The sequence below is a fragment of the Amphimedon queenslandica genome, unplaced genomic scaffold (assembly GCF_000090795.2).
Source record: "Amphimedon queenslandica unplaced genomic scaffold, v1.1 AMPQUscaffold_13197, whole genome shotgun sequence".
NCBI lineage: Eukaryota > Metazoa > Porifera > Demospongiae > Haplosclerida > Niphatidae > Amphimedon > Amphimedon queenslandica.
Genome location: NW_003546567.1, coordinates 46,237 through 61,418, shown reverse-complemented (window position 1 = coordinate 61,418; position 15,182 = coordinate 46,237). Strand labels below are relative to the sequence as shown.

The 15,182-nt window shown below is 36.0% G+C and overlaps 7 protein-coding genes across 7 annotated transcripts in view; 1 reads left to right on the top strand and 6 right to left on the bottom strand.

Moving 5' to 3' along the window:
- Positions 1–677: 677 nt before the first annotated feature.
- On the bottom strand, positions 678–5,250 carry LOC100636715 (GRAM domain-containing protein 1B-like). The gene is made up of 8 exons (XM_003388821.3): positions 5,069–5,250; positions 4,327–4,504; positions 4,061–4,170; positions 3,702–3,797; positions 3,563–3,643; positions 2,551–3,010; positions 1,313–1,418; positions 678–984 (listed from the first exon to the last, which is right to left on the bottom strand). Exons 1-8 carry the CDS (start codon positions 5,126–5,128, stop codon positions 870–872), a joined length of 1,206 nt encoding a protein of 401 aa, XP_003388869.2. The 5' UTR covers positions 5,129–5,250; the 3' UTR covers positions 678–869.
- A 406-nt stretch (positions 5,251–5,656) lies between these two features.
- On the bottom strand, positions 5,657–7,676 carry LOC100636590 (pro-cathepsin H-like). Its single transcript, XM_003388820.3, has 12 exons — positions 7,545–7,676; positions 7,444–7,487; positions 7,261–7,372; positions 7,146–7,213; positions 6,989–7,093; positions 6,853–6,939; positions 6,744–6,799; positions 6,528–6,678; positions 6,341–6,447; positions 6,239–6,285; positions 6,101–6,188; positions 5,657–5,908 (listed from the first exon to the last, which is right to left on the bottom strand). The coding sequence occupies exons 1-12, from the start codon at positions 7,621–7,623 to the stop codon at positions 5,839–5,841; spliced, it is 1,014 nt and encodes a 337-aa protein (XP_003388868.1). The 5' UTR covers positions 7,624–7,676; the 3' UTR covers positions 5,657–5,838.
- A 263-nt stretch (positions 7,677–7,939) lies between these two features.
- On the bottom strand, positions 7,940–9,937 carry LOC100636464 (cathepsin L1-like). Its single transcript, XM_003388819.3, has 12 exons — positions 9,745–9,937; positions 9,627–9,688; positions 9,439–9,550; positions 9,323–9,393; positions 9,143–9,256; positions 9,013–9,099; positions 8,905–8,960; positions 8,681–8,831; positions 8,517–8,623; positions 8,427–8,467; positions 8,290–8,377; positions 7,940–8,138 (listed from the first exon to the last, which is right to left on the bottom strand). The coding sequence occupies exons 1-12, from the start codon at positions 9,827–9,829 to the stop codon at positions 8,069–8,071; spliced, it is 1,044 nt and encodes a 347-aa protein (XP_003388867.1). The 5' UTR covers positions 9,830–9,937; the 3' UTR covers positions 7,940–8,068.
- Positions 9,938–10,124: 187 nt separating this feature from the next.
- On the bottom strand, positions 10,125–12,936 carry LOC109584565 (uncharacterized). The gene is made up of 10 exons (XM_020000348.1): positions 12,852–12,936; positions 12,749–12,800; positions 11,408–11,547; positions 11,213–11,323; positions 11,107–11,157; positions 10,972–11,043; positions 10,843–10,922; positions 10,753–10,799; positions 10,661–10,697; positions 10,125–10,405 (listed from the first exon to the last, which is right to left on the bottom strand). The coding sequence occupies exons 1-10, from the start codon at positions 12,873–12,875 to the stop codon at positions 10,237–10,239; spliced, it is 783 nt and encodes a 260-aa protein (XP_019855907.1). The 5' UTR covers positions 12,876–12,936; the 3' UTR covers positions 10,125–10,236.
- Positions 12,937–12,969: 33 nt separating this feature from the next.
- LOC100635576 (60S ribosomal protein L17-like) lies at positions 12,970–14,423 on the bottom strand. Its single transcript, XM_003388812.3, has 6 exons — positions 14,342–14,423; positions 14,204–14,296; positions 14,110–14,150; positions 13,932–14,066; positions 13,416–13,611; positions 12,970–13,189 (listed from the first exon to the last, which is right to left on the bottom strand). The coding sequence occupies exons 2-6, from the start codon at positions 14,241–14,243 to the stop codon at positions 13,035–13,037; spliced, it is 567 nt and encodes a 188-aa protein (XP_003388860.1). The 5' UTR covers positions 14,244–14,296; positions 14,342–14,423; the 3' UTR covers positions 12,970–13,034.
- Positions 14,374–15,151, top strand: LOC109584566 (46 kDa FK506-binding nuclear protein-like). The gene is made up of 2 exons (XM_020000349.1): positions 14,374–14,452; positions 14,578–15,151. Exons 1-2 carry the CDS (start codon positions 14,443–14,445, stop codon positions 15,006–15,008), a joined length of 441 nt encoding a protein of 146 aa, XP_019855908.1. The 5' UTR covers positions 14,374–14,442; the 3' UTR covers positions 15,009–15,151.
- Positions 15,047–15,182, bottom strand: part of LOC100636338 (arylsulfatase G-like) — a 4,973-nt gene continuing 4,837 nt past the window's right edge. Inside the window, exon 3 of the mRNA XM_003388818.2 lies at positions 15,047–15,138. Within this exon, the coding sequence (XP_003388866.2) occupies positions 15,047–15,138 (92 nt within the window). The remainder of the gene's footprint in view (positions 15,139–15,182) is intronic.

Below are 15,182 nucleotides of genomic sequence, written 5' to 3'. Positions count from 1 at the left end.
AGAGAGAGAGAGAGAGAGAGAGAGAGAGAGAGAGAGAGAGAGAGAGAGAGAGAGAGAGAGAGAGAGAGAGAGAGAGAATGAAAAAGAAATGTAAAAAAGGATTAACTAGACATAATGTGACTAACCAAGTTCTTCCCTCAGTTTCGTCTACATTCTGACAACCAAACAACAACATGTGGTGAGCTATACCAGCTTTCATCTTAGGCTCATATCCAACTGAAGGAAAACATAATGAAACACAATACATTTAAAAACAAGCAGGTGTAGGAGGAAATAATATAAACAACACACACTCCAGCCTGCTGTCTTACCTATATAGCTCTCTTCTTTTGGTAGGGCCACATAAGTACAGTAATATCCCTCGACCTGTACACACCAAAGCATAAAAGTTTATAATGATATCAAAGTTCAACTCACGCCTGGGTTATCCGGGCGCATTATTAGTTCTAGGGTACTGGTAGATTCGGGAGATCCTCCAGCAACAGCTGAAGGTGGCATTAATAGAACTAACAGTGTAAAAAATGAAAGGAAAGACAAGAACAACAAAGAACAGCGAGCCTCCATCTTGACCAACACAAGAAGGAAATTGATGGTAGGCGTGGTCCGAATCAGGCATGACCCGCCCATAATTTAATAAGTAGTCACGCCCTTAAAATTATTTATTTTTTATTGTATTAGTTGTACAGATTGTTGTTCTATTAAAATTTCAGTAATATACAATGTAGAGCCAGTCTGTTTAATGGTACAAAAATGAGAAATGCATAATTTGAAGCACAATACATAAAGGGAGAGGGAGAGGGAGGTGGAGAAGGGACAAATAGTCTATATAAATTTTCTTTTTAAATTGGCAGTGACCAATTTCGACAACACTAGCTGCAGATGACCTGACACCACGGCTGCCACGACAACCACGCCTTGAGGTTAGGATCGAGCTGAGATAGTTTACATAATAATATTAACATTGAGAAAACTAGAACAGTGATCCTAAAAGAAAGATTAAAATATAAGGTAGATTTTCATTTTGAAATAATGACTAACCCAGAAAAATTATTACATGTACAACTCGTAGTCGATAGCTGATATTAAACATAATTCAATATGGTTTTAAAATGCATATCACATGCATATTTGGATGCATGGACTTTCCAGATGCAAGATTACAAGTAATTATTCGTGGCATGATAATCAAAGATAATCACTACACTACACTATACTACATGTACAACCAACAAGCATAAAATATTATACACACTAGAAAATTCCTTTTTAAATATATTCCCCCCCCCCTCTCTCTCTCTCTTCATTTGCTTACAGCACAATGATCAAAGTATTGATTAATTGAGAGTAAGAGACTCCGTATCCTCCTATCTGTACCAGCTGGCTCAAATTGTCCCTGCCAACAGAAGCATCGGGAGATCCTAATAAAGGACACACATAATGAACTTGCGTACTACAAAAGCCAAACATGGATGGATGAGTGTATATGCATCTGAGAGCGAGTGAATGTGTGCTAGTGTGTTTGTTTGTGTGTTTATAATAAAACAAACACTAAAGAGGCAGTGCAAATATATACGTGCATAAGGGCAGGAAAAGGAATCATGATATAAACACTACCACTAATAATGATAATGCTGCTCATTTAAACAAAGAGTACACAGTACAATGATGTCAATCGATTGACATGAACATGAGACATCTGATTATAATAATTTCTTAAGAACTGCACTATATGACTGCACATATAAAAACATAGCAGACTGTATACTGGTAAGGATTTATAGGAAATGAAATAATTGCTGCTGGCATACTAAACTCTCCTTTCCCTCCTCAGGCTAAAGGAAATGATGCAAAGGACAGTATAAGCTGTAGCAAGAGGTAGTCTATATAGGTACAACAAACAATTAATCAAAATACCTCATTCTATTAGTAAATATATAAGAGGCTATACTTAGTCTGATTGCTTTACTAAATTAATATGAGAGACAAGTAGAGTCGCAATACATACAATGATACATGCACGGAATGCAATTATGGAGCAGAAACAGTACAAGTTTGAATACAGTGAAAGTATACCCAACTTTGATGAAGGCATTCCAGTACACTTACATCAGGAATAGGCCCAATTATATTAATGAATACACTTGACCCAAACATAACAAATAATATGAAACATAAATACAATTAGTAGTACACGGTCCACATTACTAGTATCATGCTATTACAATTAGTGGTGCAATGAGGATACATGGTGTGGTTCTACATGTATATTTTATCAACATTAACAGCAAAAAGGAAGTAAATAATACTACAGTAATTGTCACAATACATGTACAATGTAGTTATGACTTAATCAGATTTCAGTTCAAAACATTTAAGGGAAAACTATCTCAGAAAAGTGTAAAGTCTACTTGAGGTAATGCGTCTTATTAACTAAAGGGAGTTTTTGTACTACTAGTCTACTACTGATAATAAAGGACTTATATAGTTTCTACGACACAAAGAGTGTTTATCCAGAGGGTGTTTGTGTGTGTACGGTATACACTCACTAACCTTCACTTTTACTATCTTTATTGGGTGTAGCCGCACCATCAACCTCTTCCAGGACACCGAATTCCTCTGAGTTTAATCTCATGAGAGACAGAGATCTCTTCAAACTCCCAGCCTCCTCTAGTCCATCTGTGGTAAAGGTAGTACTTCCAGTGCTAGTCACGGATTGAGTGTTCAAGCACGAATCAGTTTCAGTGTCATCGCTCGTCGATTCGAGACGAGTGTTTCCGACCCGAAGCTTGATAGATGAGTTATCGGTTTGATCAGGATCGGAAATCATGCTTGTGCTACCAGTTCCTCTGCTTATGTCTTCATTGCTGCCACCAGTGGATAATAGGTCCTCTTCGTTATCAGTCGTTGTAAGGATGAGATTATTAGCGCTTCCATCTCCTCTTAGGCTCCCATTCTCGCCTCCTTCTTTCTTCGACTGTATCATTCTTATTAGGTCAGGCTTTGTGAGGTTCTGTATCATAATAACAGAAGAAATAAATATTAGACTATATCTTATATACAGTATATGTACATGCATGCTTATTGTACATGCATAGTACACATCTTAATAATGCTTTATTTTGAGCACCAAAAGTTGGCAATTTTGCCAATTTTTTTAGTTATGTCATCTTAATGTGTAAATTAAAGAAATACATGTACAATACAATAGCTTCTACAAATTCAATAAAACATTAACTAGGCTCTGGCCCTATTCATTGAAGCACTATAGATACATAAAGGTACAATTCATTACACAGACAGTGACAGTATATATCAATTATAAAGAATATGAGACCAATTGCACTCCTATTGTAGGCCTACACTAACACTACAGGCTATTAACAACCGGTGGACAATGAACTACACACATTCCCAATTATGATGAATATGATCTGAATATGAATAAGTGCGTAGAATTTTACAGTCGGTCTAAGATGCACGTACATGCACATGTATGGCATGTAAACTACATGTAGAAATCTACTTATAAGTACATGTACATGTGCATGTACATGTAACTCACAATTCCGTTCATGCTGCTCTTCCATGTGCACTGTAGTACTCTAAAAGCACTATTGCGATGAATAAATGATGTGAAGAAAAACTGTACAAAAATGAAATTTAAAATGCATCATTAGTATAGTATAGTATTATATACTCACTTCATGTTGTAGAGTCGTGATGGAAATAGCATTCGGAATGATGAGAGCCGTCTTCTGTTTGAAAATCTGTATCACCTCGCGACATTTAATAACCAGCTGTTAAAGGAAAAAAAGTAAACAAGTTTATCTCTTTCTCAATCTCTCTCTTTCATTTACCATAATAATACTTGTACATGTACCTCTTTCATTTGCTTTAACCACACACAACTCATTCCAAGTGCTTTATGCCTTTAAATACTTTGATATTTTTATTCACACTTGAAAACTTGAATACTAAAGCTTGTAAGGGTTTTATACACATGATTTACATGTACATGTAGCACTTATGCTGTCATCTCCATCTCTTCATGGTCTCCTACCTTTGTCTCCCAGCCCAGTATGCTGGAATAGAAGCAGACGTAATTGGCTGTGATGTACAAATGACCCTGAATGAGTAGACTACCATCTCTATGCCAAGCACATGAGTATTCTGAATAGAGTGAAAAAGAGGAAGGAAATAAATAAAAATATTAAAAACATATACAGATGAGCATGTAAATTAAAAGAGAGAGAGAGAGAGAGAGAGAGAGAGAGAGAGAGAGAGAGAGAGAGGGAGAGGATGGTAAGTAGAAGAGGAGCTTAATACGTTTTAAAAGAGGTTCACTGTCGATATTTTCTGTCTCAAGACATCGATTAAGTTCAAGCTGTGAGGACGAGAGTTTCCGCTCCTTTCCTCCAGTACTCGGTCTTTCTAGCCTCTTTACCGAAGCATCATTATTACTACTACTAGTACTACCACTGTGATTAGATTCAGCCATTGCAATCTGAAAAGGAGTACACATAGCCAGAAATAAAAACCTTAACAAAAATATGTACAAAAGAATAATACATGCAGTATTAATACTATGGAGCTGACACTTAAGCTCATTCGACAAACACTAAGCACTTGTGATTACTGTAGGCAGGAAAGTTAGTAATTGCCAGCAGGCAAGGTATTCCTGCAGACTCAAGAATGTTGGTTGTGGTATGCCTAGGGAGTTTCCAAAGCCTCCTCCTATGACCTGAGGAGGCTCAGAAATTACATATTTAGTATAACTTCCAGTCAACTTCATGCAAGCATTCACTTTATACAAGACTAGCTTGTACAACTCTACATTCCAGGGGGGATCATGCCACTATGACATTCTCTCCACTAATTAGGGAATCGTGTCACCAGGACATTTCCTTAGGCTACTGTAGCTTCTTCAATGCCTTTGCTAGAATGCAGATGCTAGCTTTTAAACGCAGGGAATATTATTAAAATAATAATGAAACCTGGTGCAGGTATTATCATAAACAACACAACACTACTGTGTTTTGTTACACAGGTGAGAGGTGCTGGTACTTACACTTTTAGTTTTGAGCCTAGCAGTGGTAGCGTCCGGGATAGCGAGAGCAGGAAAGCTCATGACACTCTAGCAGGCTGTTGAGGAACAGCAACTAACTACTAGAAGGTTAAGAGACGCAGTATGATACTCTTTCACACGACCTTTCTCTCTTAATAAACGCACATACACAAGAAACGAGTATTCATAGGCACACTATTATAGCAGCTCGATAAATACAAGTAGGCGTGGTTTCCTGTTGTGACGTCATAAGCATTTCAATGAATATCATTAAAGTAAGTAATCTCAAACTGTAACAATAAAAAAACTTTCTTTACAAGTTCAATCTATAACACTTTAACACATAAAAATAAAGTGGTTTTCCCATGGTCCCATATAAAGCATAGTTGCAGTTGTAATAATGAATAATGCTTAATACTGATAACTTGTTTGTGTGACTCCATTAATCAAAAACATAGACAAGGGAAGGCATAATACACTTAACCTTTGTAATTTAATTACATTCGTTGATCAATACACCGGTGGTCTACCTATTCAAAATAAAATTTAATCGTGACCTTTGACTGATGTACGGTAGTCTAATGAATGATGTATTATTGATGTCATCCTGATAGAATGCATGCCTTTATTTATTTAACGATTCGTGGAAAATTTACACTGTAACACAACACTAGCAGACAATAACTAATATAAATCTACAGCAGTCTACAGCTAATTAGCTAATACTAGTCTCTGCTAAAAAGAAAGTCAGCACTCAGAACTAGTCTCATGTATTAAACTATAGGATAAGAGGCACAAGTGGCCAGGCCACAGGCATTATGGCCTCTCCTGATCCAGAAGTACCTGCAGAAAGGGAAGGAGAAATAAAAGATGATACTGCATATTAGAATAAACTTTCTGCATAGCTATCCTGGGTACTTAAAGCACATAAAACTTTTTATAATACTTTAGTTTCATTATAGTGTGTTATTTCGTGCAAGGGAAATGACAAAACTATTATAATTAAATTATATAGACCATAGCTTAGATGCTTACCCATCCATTCCCCAACTGGCACTCCAAGAATTCTTCACAATCCAATACTCTTCACCTAATTTAGTTTGATTGTAGCCAACAACCAGTACTATGATTTAAAACAAATCATTGATATTATAATCATTATGAATTGTTTACCAGCATGATTAACTTTGTCTGGGCTTTGAGAGCAAACCTCTATCTCCCTGCGGGTAAAATAGGTATCAGTATATAAAAAATGATGATAGACATGTCCCATACCCCTGATAAACTCCTTTTTTATAGTGTTGAAATGATTTTGTGACTTCAAATGCAATACTCACAGGCCCTACATTAGCAACTGCAGTACCAATATCACCTTCAGCATCCTATAAGAGGAAGAGGGCCCATAAAATGGAACCAAAATGTGCAATATGTTAAATACAGGTTAATATGTGAAAAAACATACTTTAGTGATATTAACAACATCGGAGACAGTAGCAGCAACCAATGAAGAATTAAAGCGACACACTCCATCCTTAGCAGTGTAATTATAATTGCTCTCAGACTCTATCCCACCATTGTACTTGATGTATTCAAATGCTTGAGATGGCAATCCTCTAAATGAAAGAACAAACAGTAAACATTATGGGCAGGAGAGAAAGAAAAAGTAAACAGAACTCACCCGTTACATCCATGGTTGTTGAAAGCTCCAGCACAATCAACAAGTTGTTGTTCAGACTGTAAATACAAAAAGTAACATTCAATTTCAAGATATATTTTTACATGCTTACCAAACTGATTAGCTGCCCAGTTTTTATGGCATGATGTGCCTCAAGACAACCAGTGGTAGAGAATGTCCAGCAGCTACCACATTTTCCCTTAATTAACCAATAATAAACCACACAAAGTCACATAATATACAAATACCTGATCTTTGACAGGTGTGATCACATTTTTTTCACGCCAGTCAACAGCAACTGGGTCTCTTGCATTAACAGGCTTTTGGAAATTGCCATTAGTTGCTGAGCAATGCTATAGATATTATGATTAATGCCACATGATTCAATAAATGTATTTTACTTGCCTGAGGTTCAGTTAGGTAAATTTTTTTAAACTCTGCAAAAGTGAGATCAGAAAATTGGTTCAACTCATCTATGAAAAAGGAATAAAATCAAACAAAACAGAAAATAGTTACATACATTCCGTATGAGGTCCATGCTCTTTATTCAATTGCTCAATGTAATAATAGTTTGAAGTGTAGACACGCAGCCTCTCGTTGTATTCCTCCATGGTTGAATAGGTCTTCTCATACTGTAACAGATTGTATGTACAAAATGAGAACAAGTATATTAGTAAATAATTAAATAGATTCAGCTATTAACCTTTTTCATCCACATATTAAAGGATTCAGCCATGACCTCATCATCTATGAAAATACAAGACATCTAATCTGATCCACATACAAGCATAAGTACTGATGTACCTGATGGGCTGAATGGCAAAGCAACAGTGAAGGAAGCTAGCAAAAAGAAAAGAGCAAAGCCTTTGGAAAGGAGAGCCATTGTAAGCTAATTGAGACTGTAGTGCTGTATAATGCTTCAGTCATGTGATGGTAGTGGGAAGACAATTGGATGTTATGAATACACTATGTGCCCAAACTGTGGCCAGTGAAGCCACTGAATATTGGCTCTGTGCATTATAGTATCTGCTAAGCTTTATAGTTTGGCTATAAAGCACAAAAGAGCTTGGCCTTATGGGTTAATTTAAAATGGTATTGATTATGCCGGCGCAACATAGCGTATATCTAAGCTGCAAGTTGAAGGCAAACATTAATTCTCTATTATCTGCTGCTAAGTGCTACGGGTTGTATTCATGGTAACGGGATAAATAAGCTTCATGTGTTTTATATTTCACAAATTTATCAAAATTAAGCCAGTGCCTCACAAATCAAAGGCTATACATATACATAATAACTGTCCATGGACATCATAACTCATGTATATATCATTAAACTACAGGATAAGAGGCACAAGTGGCCAGGCCACAGGCATTATGGCCTCTCCTGATCCAGAAGTACCTGGAGAAAGGAAGAGAGAGTGATGTATTAGGAATACTTTTAGGCTCAAACTCCTCACAAAGCTGAATATAGTTATTGGTATTTTTAAATGCTATCACTAGCTTATTAGATACCAAAACTACACTAAGACAATGTAAGTACAATCACTTACCCATTCATGCCCCAATTGGTACCCCAAGAATTCTTCCCAATCCAATACTTTTCACCTGATGCAGTTTGATCGTAGCCAACAATCAGCACTATGTATGATTTCAAATTATTGTATAACCTTCATTTTTGATTAATTACCAGCATGATTGATTTTCCTTGGATTTTTAGAGCAAAGCTTCCTGGAGAAAAAAAAGAAAAAATTGAAGGAAGAGGAATCAGATCATATACCCTTGATAAATTCCTTTTTTATAAGTTGCAAATGATTTAGTGGAATGAATCCCAATACTCACAGGCCCAATATTAGCAAGTGCTACAGCAATATCATCCTCAGCACCCTGTAAGCAAAGTACAACATGTTAAAAAGAGGTTCATCTCTGAATTAATTGACATACTTGAGTAAAGTTAACAACACCAGTGACAGTAGCAGCAACCAAGGAAGGTTTAAAGTGACACTTTTCTTCCCTATCTTTATAAGGATAATCCCTCTCAGACTCTATCCCACCATTGTATCTGATGTATTCAAATGCTTGAGATGGCAATCCTCTAAATGAAAGAATGCATAATAGTGAGACATAATGGACCGAAGGGAGACAAAGGAAAAGTAAAGCAAACCAACCCTTTGCATCCACGATTGTTAAAAGAACGAGAACAATCAAGAAGTTGCTGTTTCGACTGTTATACAAAAAGTATTATTCATTTTCAAGATATTTCTCTACATGCCTACCAAACTGATTAGCTGCCCAGTTTTTAAAGCCAAATGCGCTGAAAGACAACTAGTAGCAGAGAAGGCCCAACAGCTACCACATGATCCCTTAATTTAATAATAATATAAAGACAAGAAGAGCTGCAAATACTTGATCTCTGACAGGTGTGATCACATTCCTTTTGCGCCAATCAATGGCAACTGGATCTTCAACATTATTCTTTTTAACGGGCATTTGGAAATTGCCAGTAGTTGCTCTGCAATGCTATATAGATACATAGTATATTATATACCACACATCTATATATAATGTATTTTATTTTTCATTTACCTGAGATGATGAAGAAAGATAAATTCGTTTAAACTCAGCAAAAGTGAGATCAGCAAATTGGTTTAGCTCAACTGTGAAAATAAGTGACATCTAAATGATAAAAAATAGCTACGTACACTCTGTAGCAGGTCCATGCCCTTCATTCAGTCGTTTAACATAATAATGGTTGGCAGTGTAGACACGCAGTCTCCAGTTGTATTCCTCTGCAGTTGCATAGGTCTTCTTATGCTGTAACAGATTGTGGATACAAATGAGAACATGATTCAAGTATTAGTGACATATGATGTGAATGGCAAAACTAAACCTTTATCGTCCATCTTTCAAATTCTGCAGCACGTTGAACAGACTCAGACATCACAAAATCATCTGTGAATTATAAACATACATTAATCCACATTAATTTTGACTCATAAAAGATAAACCTAATGGATCAAAGGAGAGTGACACATCAGTGAAGGAAGCTAACAGAAAGAGAAGGATGACAGCATCCTTGCAACGGAGAGCCATGTTTCCTGTAGACTGTACTGAGAGACTAGTACTGATTTAATGCTTGAATCATCATGTGATATATAGTAACTACTAGCTAGTGCATGGGTAGATAAATAAATACACTGTAGCCAGTGAAGCCACTGAATATTGGCAATGGTATATTACTAGCATTTATAGTTTGGCTATTAAAATACAAAGAGCTTTGTCTTATACATGGAAATTGAAAATGCTATTCTAAATACAAAATTTTTCTTTTATGCCTTTTACAGATGCAATGAAAGGCATCATAAACTGCTAGGAACCGACTGTACTATCTCCTTGTGTCACTAAGTACTTTGATACATAGTGAAGTTCATAAACATGATCGTACTATAACATATGCCCATGCACAACTTCTTGTTATAAACGTTCTCAATCCTTTCTCTTTATATTCTTGAAGAAATGTCAAGTCTTCCAGAGCGTATGTGAATCCCGGCCATAGTGGGACGCCGTGTTGATGAGTGGTCTTGGGACGACTGGACTTTCTCTTTCAAATATTCCAGCCTCTTCTTCCTGTTTCTAATAACACTGAACTGTAGCTGCCAAGAACGGAGACTAAAGGAAGGATACACTCCATAAAGAATGAGCTACAAATTTACTTCAACGCAATTCAGTTACTGTAATAGTACAATACAAAAAAGGAGTCATTAGTCCTCCATAACTATTTACTATAGCCACAATTTTTGCTATATAAGCCTGCATGTACATGCATTTTATGACAACTCTTTTTGCATTTATAGCTAGCAATGTAATTTAGTAAAAAGCTGAGCAATATTGCTGCAAAAGTATAATCTAATTGTGTGTGCTTACTTGTCCATTTGGTTTATCAAAGAATGAGGAAGACTCCCTGAAAATTAAGCAAAAAATTTAAGTTTACAGGCACCCCATGCCCAGGCTCTTACTTATATTTTCCAGTGGATGATTAGCTTCATCAAGAGGTTTTTTGGATCTACATAGAAAATTTAAAGATTGTGAAAATGAAGTGCAAATACTTTGCTTTGTGTCCTTCAACTATGTGAGGGAATGCTGAGAAGGCAAGATAATCCACTGGATCCTTGTATGGAGATACAATCTATTCATAGTAACAGTGATGTCGTTATTATTTAAATCTCTTCCCTCACTTGATCACTTTCTCCGTAACCAAACGATCCATAATTGAAGACACAAGTCATGTCAAGATTTGCCACTGATGACTAAATATTATACAAAATTTTATATAATAATCGTTAAAAAAATTCTCAGTTAATCCCTCTCACTTCTGAGCTCAAGTCACTTTTTAAGCTCCAGCTGCTTGAAAGGATTCGTTCCTAAATTAGATATTACACCAATAATAAAAATGTACACTAAATAGAATAATAGTACTTGGATTATATTGATGATTGTGATGCTGGTTTTCCCAATACAAGCCTCCATTGAGAGCAATGGTAGCTGCTTTATGAGCTCAATCTCAACAGTGTTGCATTCACTAGATACCTAATAATAAATAATAACAAAAAAAACTCAAATATAATTACATTGTATGGGCAATGCAAATAGCTGGGACTATTAGCCACTCACACTGTAATTTATTGGGAAGTATTTAAGCGAGTCACAGACGATCCAGCCATTATGAAAACCGTTTCGAGTAAAGTGACCAAATTTAATAATATCACCAACTGTTAATTTCAACCTCAGGACATTACACTCGGAAACACCAACTGAAAAAATAAGGGTAAAGTGAAATCATCAAATCACATCTACATTATTTTACCATTAATTTTGACCATTAAAAAAACTAGGAAATGGATGCACTGTAGCCAATGCTTTCTTCCAAAAAATCACTCCCAATTTTTTATTAGATTTTCTGATACATATTGATGTACTTATGCTGTGTAGAAAATTTGAGCTGATTCTGACAAATATTTTTTGAGTTATAAGCATTTTTTTAAAAACGAGCCAATTTTTGAAAAATGCCCAAGGCTATAGCCTATGGTTTTTTCCAAAAAATGGCCCCAAAATCACCCCCAATTTTTATTACATTTTCTTATACATATTGATGTACTTATGCCGTGTAGAAAGTTTGAGCTGATTCCAACAAATTTTTTTTCGAGTTATGAGCATTTTTTAAAAACGAGCCAATTTTTGAAAAATGCCCAAGGCTATAGCCTATGGTTTTTTCCAAAAAATGGCTCCGAAATCACCCCCAATTTTTATTACATTTTCTGATACATATTGATGTACTTATGCTGTGTAGAAAATTTGAGCTGATTCTGACAAATATTTTTCGAGTTATGAGCATTTTTAAAAACGAGCCAATTTTTGAAAAATGCCCAAGGCTATAGCCCATGGTTTTTTTCCAAAAAAATGGTCCCGAAATCACCCCCAGTTTTTATTACATTTTCTGATACATATTGATGTACTTATGCTGTGTAGAAAATTTGAGCTGATTCTGACAAATATTTTTCGAGTTATGAGCATTTTTAAAAACGAGCCAATTTTTGAAAAATGCCCAAGGCTATAGCCCATGGTTTTTTCCAAAAAAATGGTCCCGAAATCACCCCCAATTTTTATTACATTTTCTGATACATATTGATGTACTTATGCTGTGTAGAAAATTTGAGCTGATTCTGACAAATATTTTTCGAGTTATGAGCATTTTTAAAAACAAGCCAATTTTTGAAAAATGCCCAAGGCTATAGCCCATGGTTTTTTCCAAAAAAAATGGTCCCGAAATCACCCCAATTTTTATTACATTTTCTGATACATATTGATGCTCTTATGCTGTGTAAAAAGTTTGAGCTGATTCCGACAAATATTTTTAAAGTTATGAGTATTCAAATTTTAAATGATCTCTATAAAAAGTTTGGGGTGATTTTTAATACAGCATGGTTTTAAATAAGATGCAGCTGCTAGGATTACCTTCCTTGTCCGTTAAATTGATTGCTTTTAAATGAAAAGCAAGAACTCCTGACTAAAAGGAGACATATTATACTGTCATCGAAACGCTGATGCTTTTACTTACGACAAAACCAGATCCCACATCCATCAATTGTCAGTCAATTACACGCACGTGAAAACACGTGGATTGAGTATGCGGATAAATTACTAGAAAGTAAGCATAGTATACTAGAACAAGAGGCCTCAATTGCTTAATTTCTTCTTTGACATAAAACAAAATTATCATAATTTAATATGATAGATCTATCTAGTCAGACCCAGTCATTGCAGCTTTCAGCTTTTGCCTTTTTAATTTCTTTTGCGAGACCTTCTTCTTTTTCGTTTCCTCTTCCTCTGGCTTGGGTACAGGCTGATCCTTCTCGGTAAGAATCATCTCAATATGACAAGGAGAACTCATGTAAGCTGCAAAAAAAAAAAAAAAAAAAAAAACTAATAAATACTCTTCTGCTTGTTGATAAAACAAAAACTGCAATGGAGAAGTAAGAAAATTTTTATCTGATTTATGCACTTATCAAAAAAAGGCTATAGGAGAGAAATTATTTCTGATGCATGTAGTATATGTTCTTATGCTATATTGGAGACAACTCTGTATATTTTAATTCAAATTGAGTGTGAGGGAGAGTCTTACGGTTGATGCGTCCGTGAGCACGATAAGTACGTCTCCTCATCTTAGCTGCTCTCTGTACTGATATGTGTTCAACCACCAGCGAGTCAGTATTGAGCATCTTCACTTCAGCATTGCTCTCGGCGTTCTTCAACAGCTGGAGAAGAATGTCAGCACTCTTCCTCGGCCAGCGTCCCTGAGACCATTTGTGGGCCTTACACTGGAGGAAAAATAATAGAATAAGTCATTGAAAAATGCATCTAGCCACTGGTTTAATTCTAACAAAGCATGCTATAAGTGAGATAAATAGCATCCAAGGCTTTTGCAACTTAAAATTTTTTTTAGCGAATCCATTTTTGATCAGCAAAATTGATATGCATCAGAAAAAATATGAAAATGGAATTATCTCCTGGACATTTTTGATAAATGATATATACTATTAAAAAAATTAAAAAGTGCTTTGCAGCTTTAAAAAATTCATTAAAAAATGTACTGACAAGAAGCTGAGTATTATGCCAGAATCCTGCACTACATTCTCACCTGTGCTTTGCGTCCCACCCCACCATTGAATCGTCTGAAAGGTACAATCTGCTTCTGATTAATAACATCCTTCAAGTAACGAATTGCTTTCCTTATATTCATGTTCTTGATAGCCTGAGCCGTCTCACGAGTATTCTATTTAAGAAAAAACATAAACACACTATCTATGCTCCCTTACCTTAAAATGTACTCTGAGATCAAACCCTCTAGACTTACATGCTATTTAAAATAAATACATACATATATTCATCAATGAATGGTCATTTACTCACACTTTGTAGAATTTTCTGGTTCCCTGGAGTATCTTACCATCTTGCTATCCTACAATACGTGTCTCCCCTCCTCTGCTCTTTAACTGTGGTGGCCTAAGTGAATGGATGCTTAATGATTGCTCTCTCTTGCTCTCTTACCTTCTATCAACGTGTCCACCATGTACAAAAGGAGGCGTGGCATGTAGGTGGGGCCAGGCATGCGCAGTAGAATTGCCCACGTGCTCACTTGAGGAAGAAAAATGTTTTGGGGTAAGCCTTTCCCCCTCTTCCTCTTTCCTTTCTCTCCTTTTATCCTTCCATAATACCACAGTTTAAATAATCTTTATTTTTCCCCTTAATTTGAATTGTTTTTTTTCCTCTCATTTTTTTAACAGGTCTCAAGTTAACGAGTGGCAAGAAATACAAGAGTATTGTGGAACAGTCCTTCCATGTCTCTCATGCCGTGCTACAACTCTCGAACGATATCCCTCCAGACTTTGGCCTCGAGGTTCATGTCATCCTACACAATATCGACTACATTGTTTGCTTCCTTTCACGCTCCGCCCCTCAAACTCCGCTGAACTTAGAAATATCAGAGGGCGAGGAGATGACCGTGTATGCCTGCCCGAATACGTCTACTCCTTACTCTGAGAGAGTCAGTGTTCATTTAACTGGTTATTACTGTCTGGAGCAGTCACAGGATGAGGAGAGTTTCTGTGGAGAAGAAGAGGATGAGCTCATTTCGGAAGAGGAATCTTCTGAAGAGGAGGGAGAGTTTTCAAAAGAGGATTTTGGAGAAGTGAGTCTAACTAGATTACACTTGTAAGCAACTCGAACAAGGCGTTTCTATTTTTTTATGTTTATTTATTCCAAATGGGCAAAGCTATTACTGATAATCTGTTTGCGCTCTGTACCTCTGTGTGTGGCAAGGGGGCGAGCCATTAATGTTTTACATTCTTTAAAATTTAAGATTAACGTATTTGTTATATGTATAGGTTAT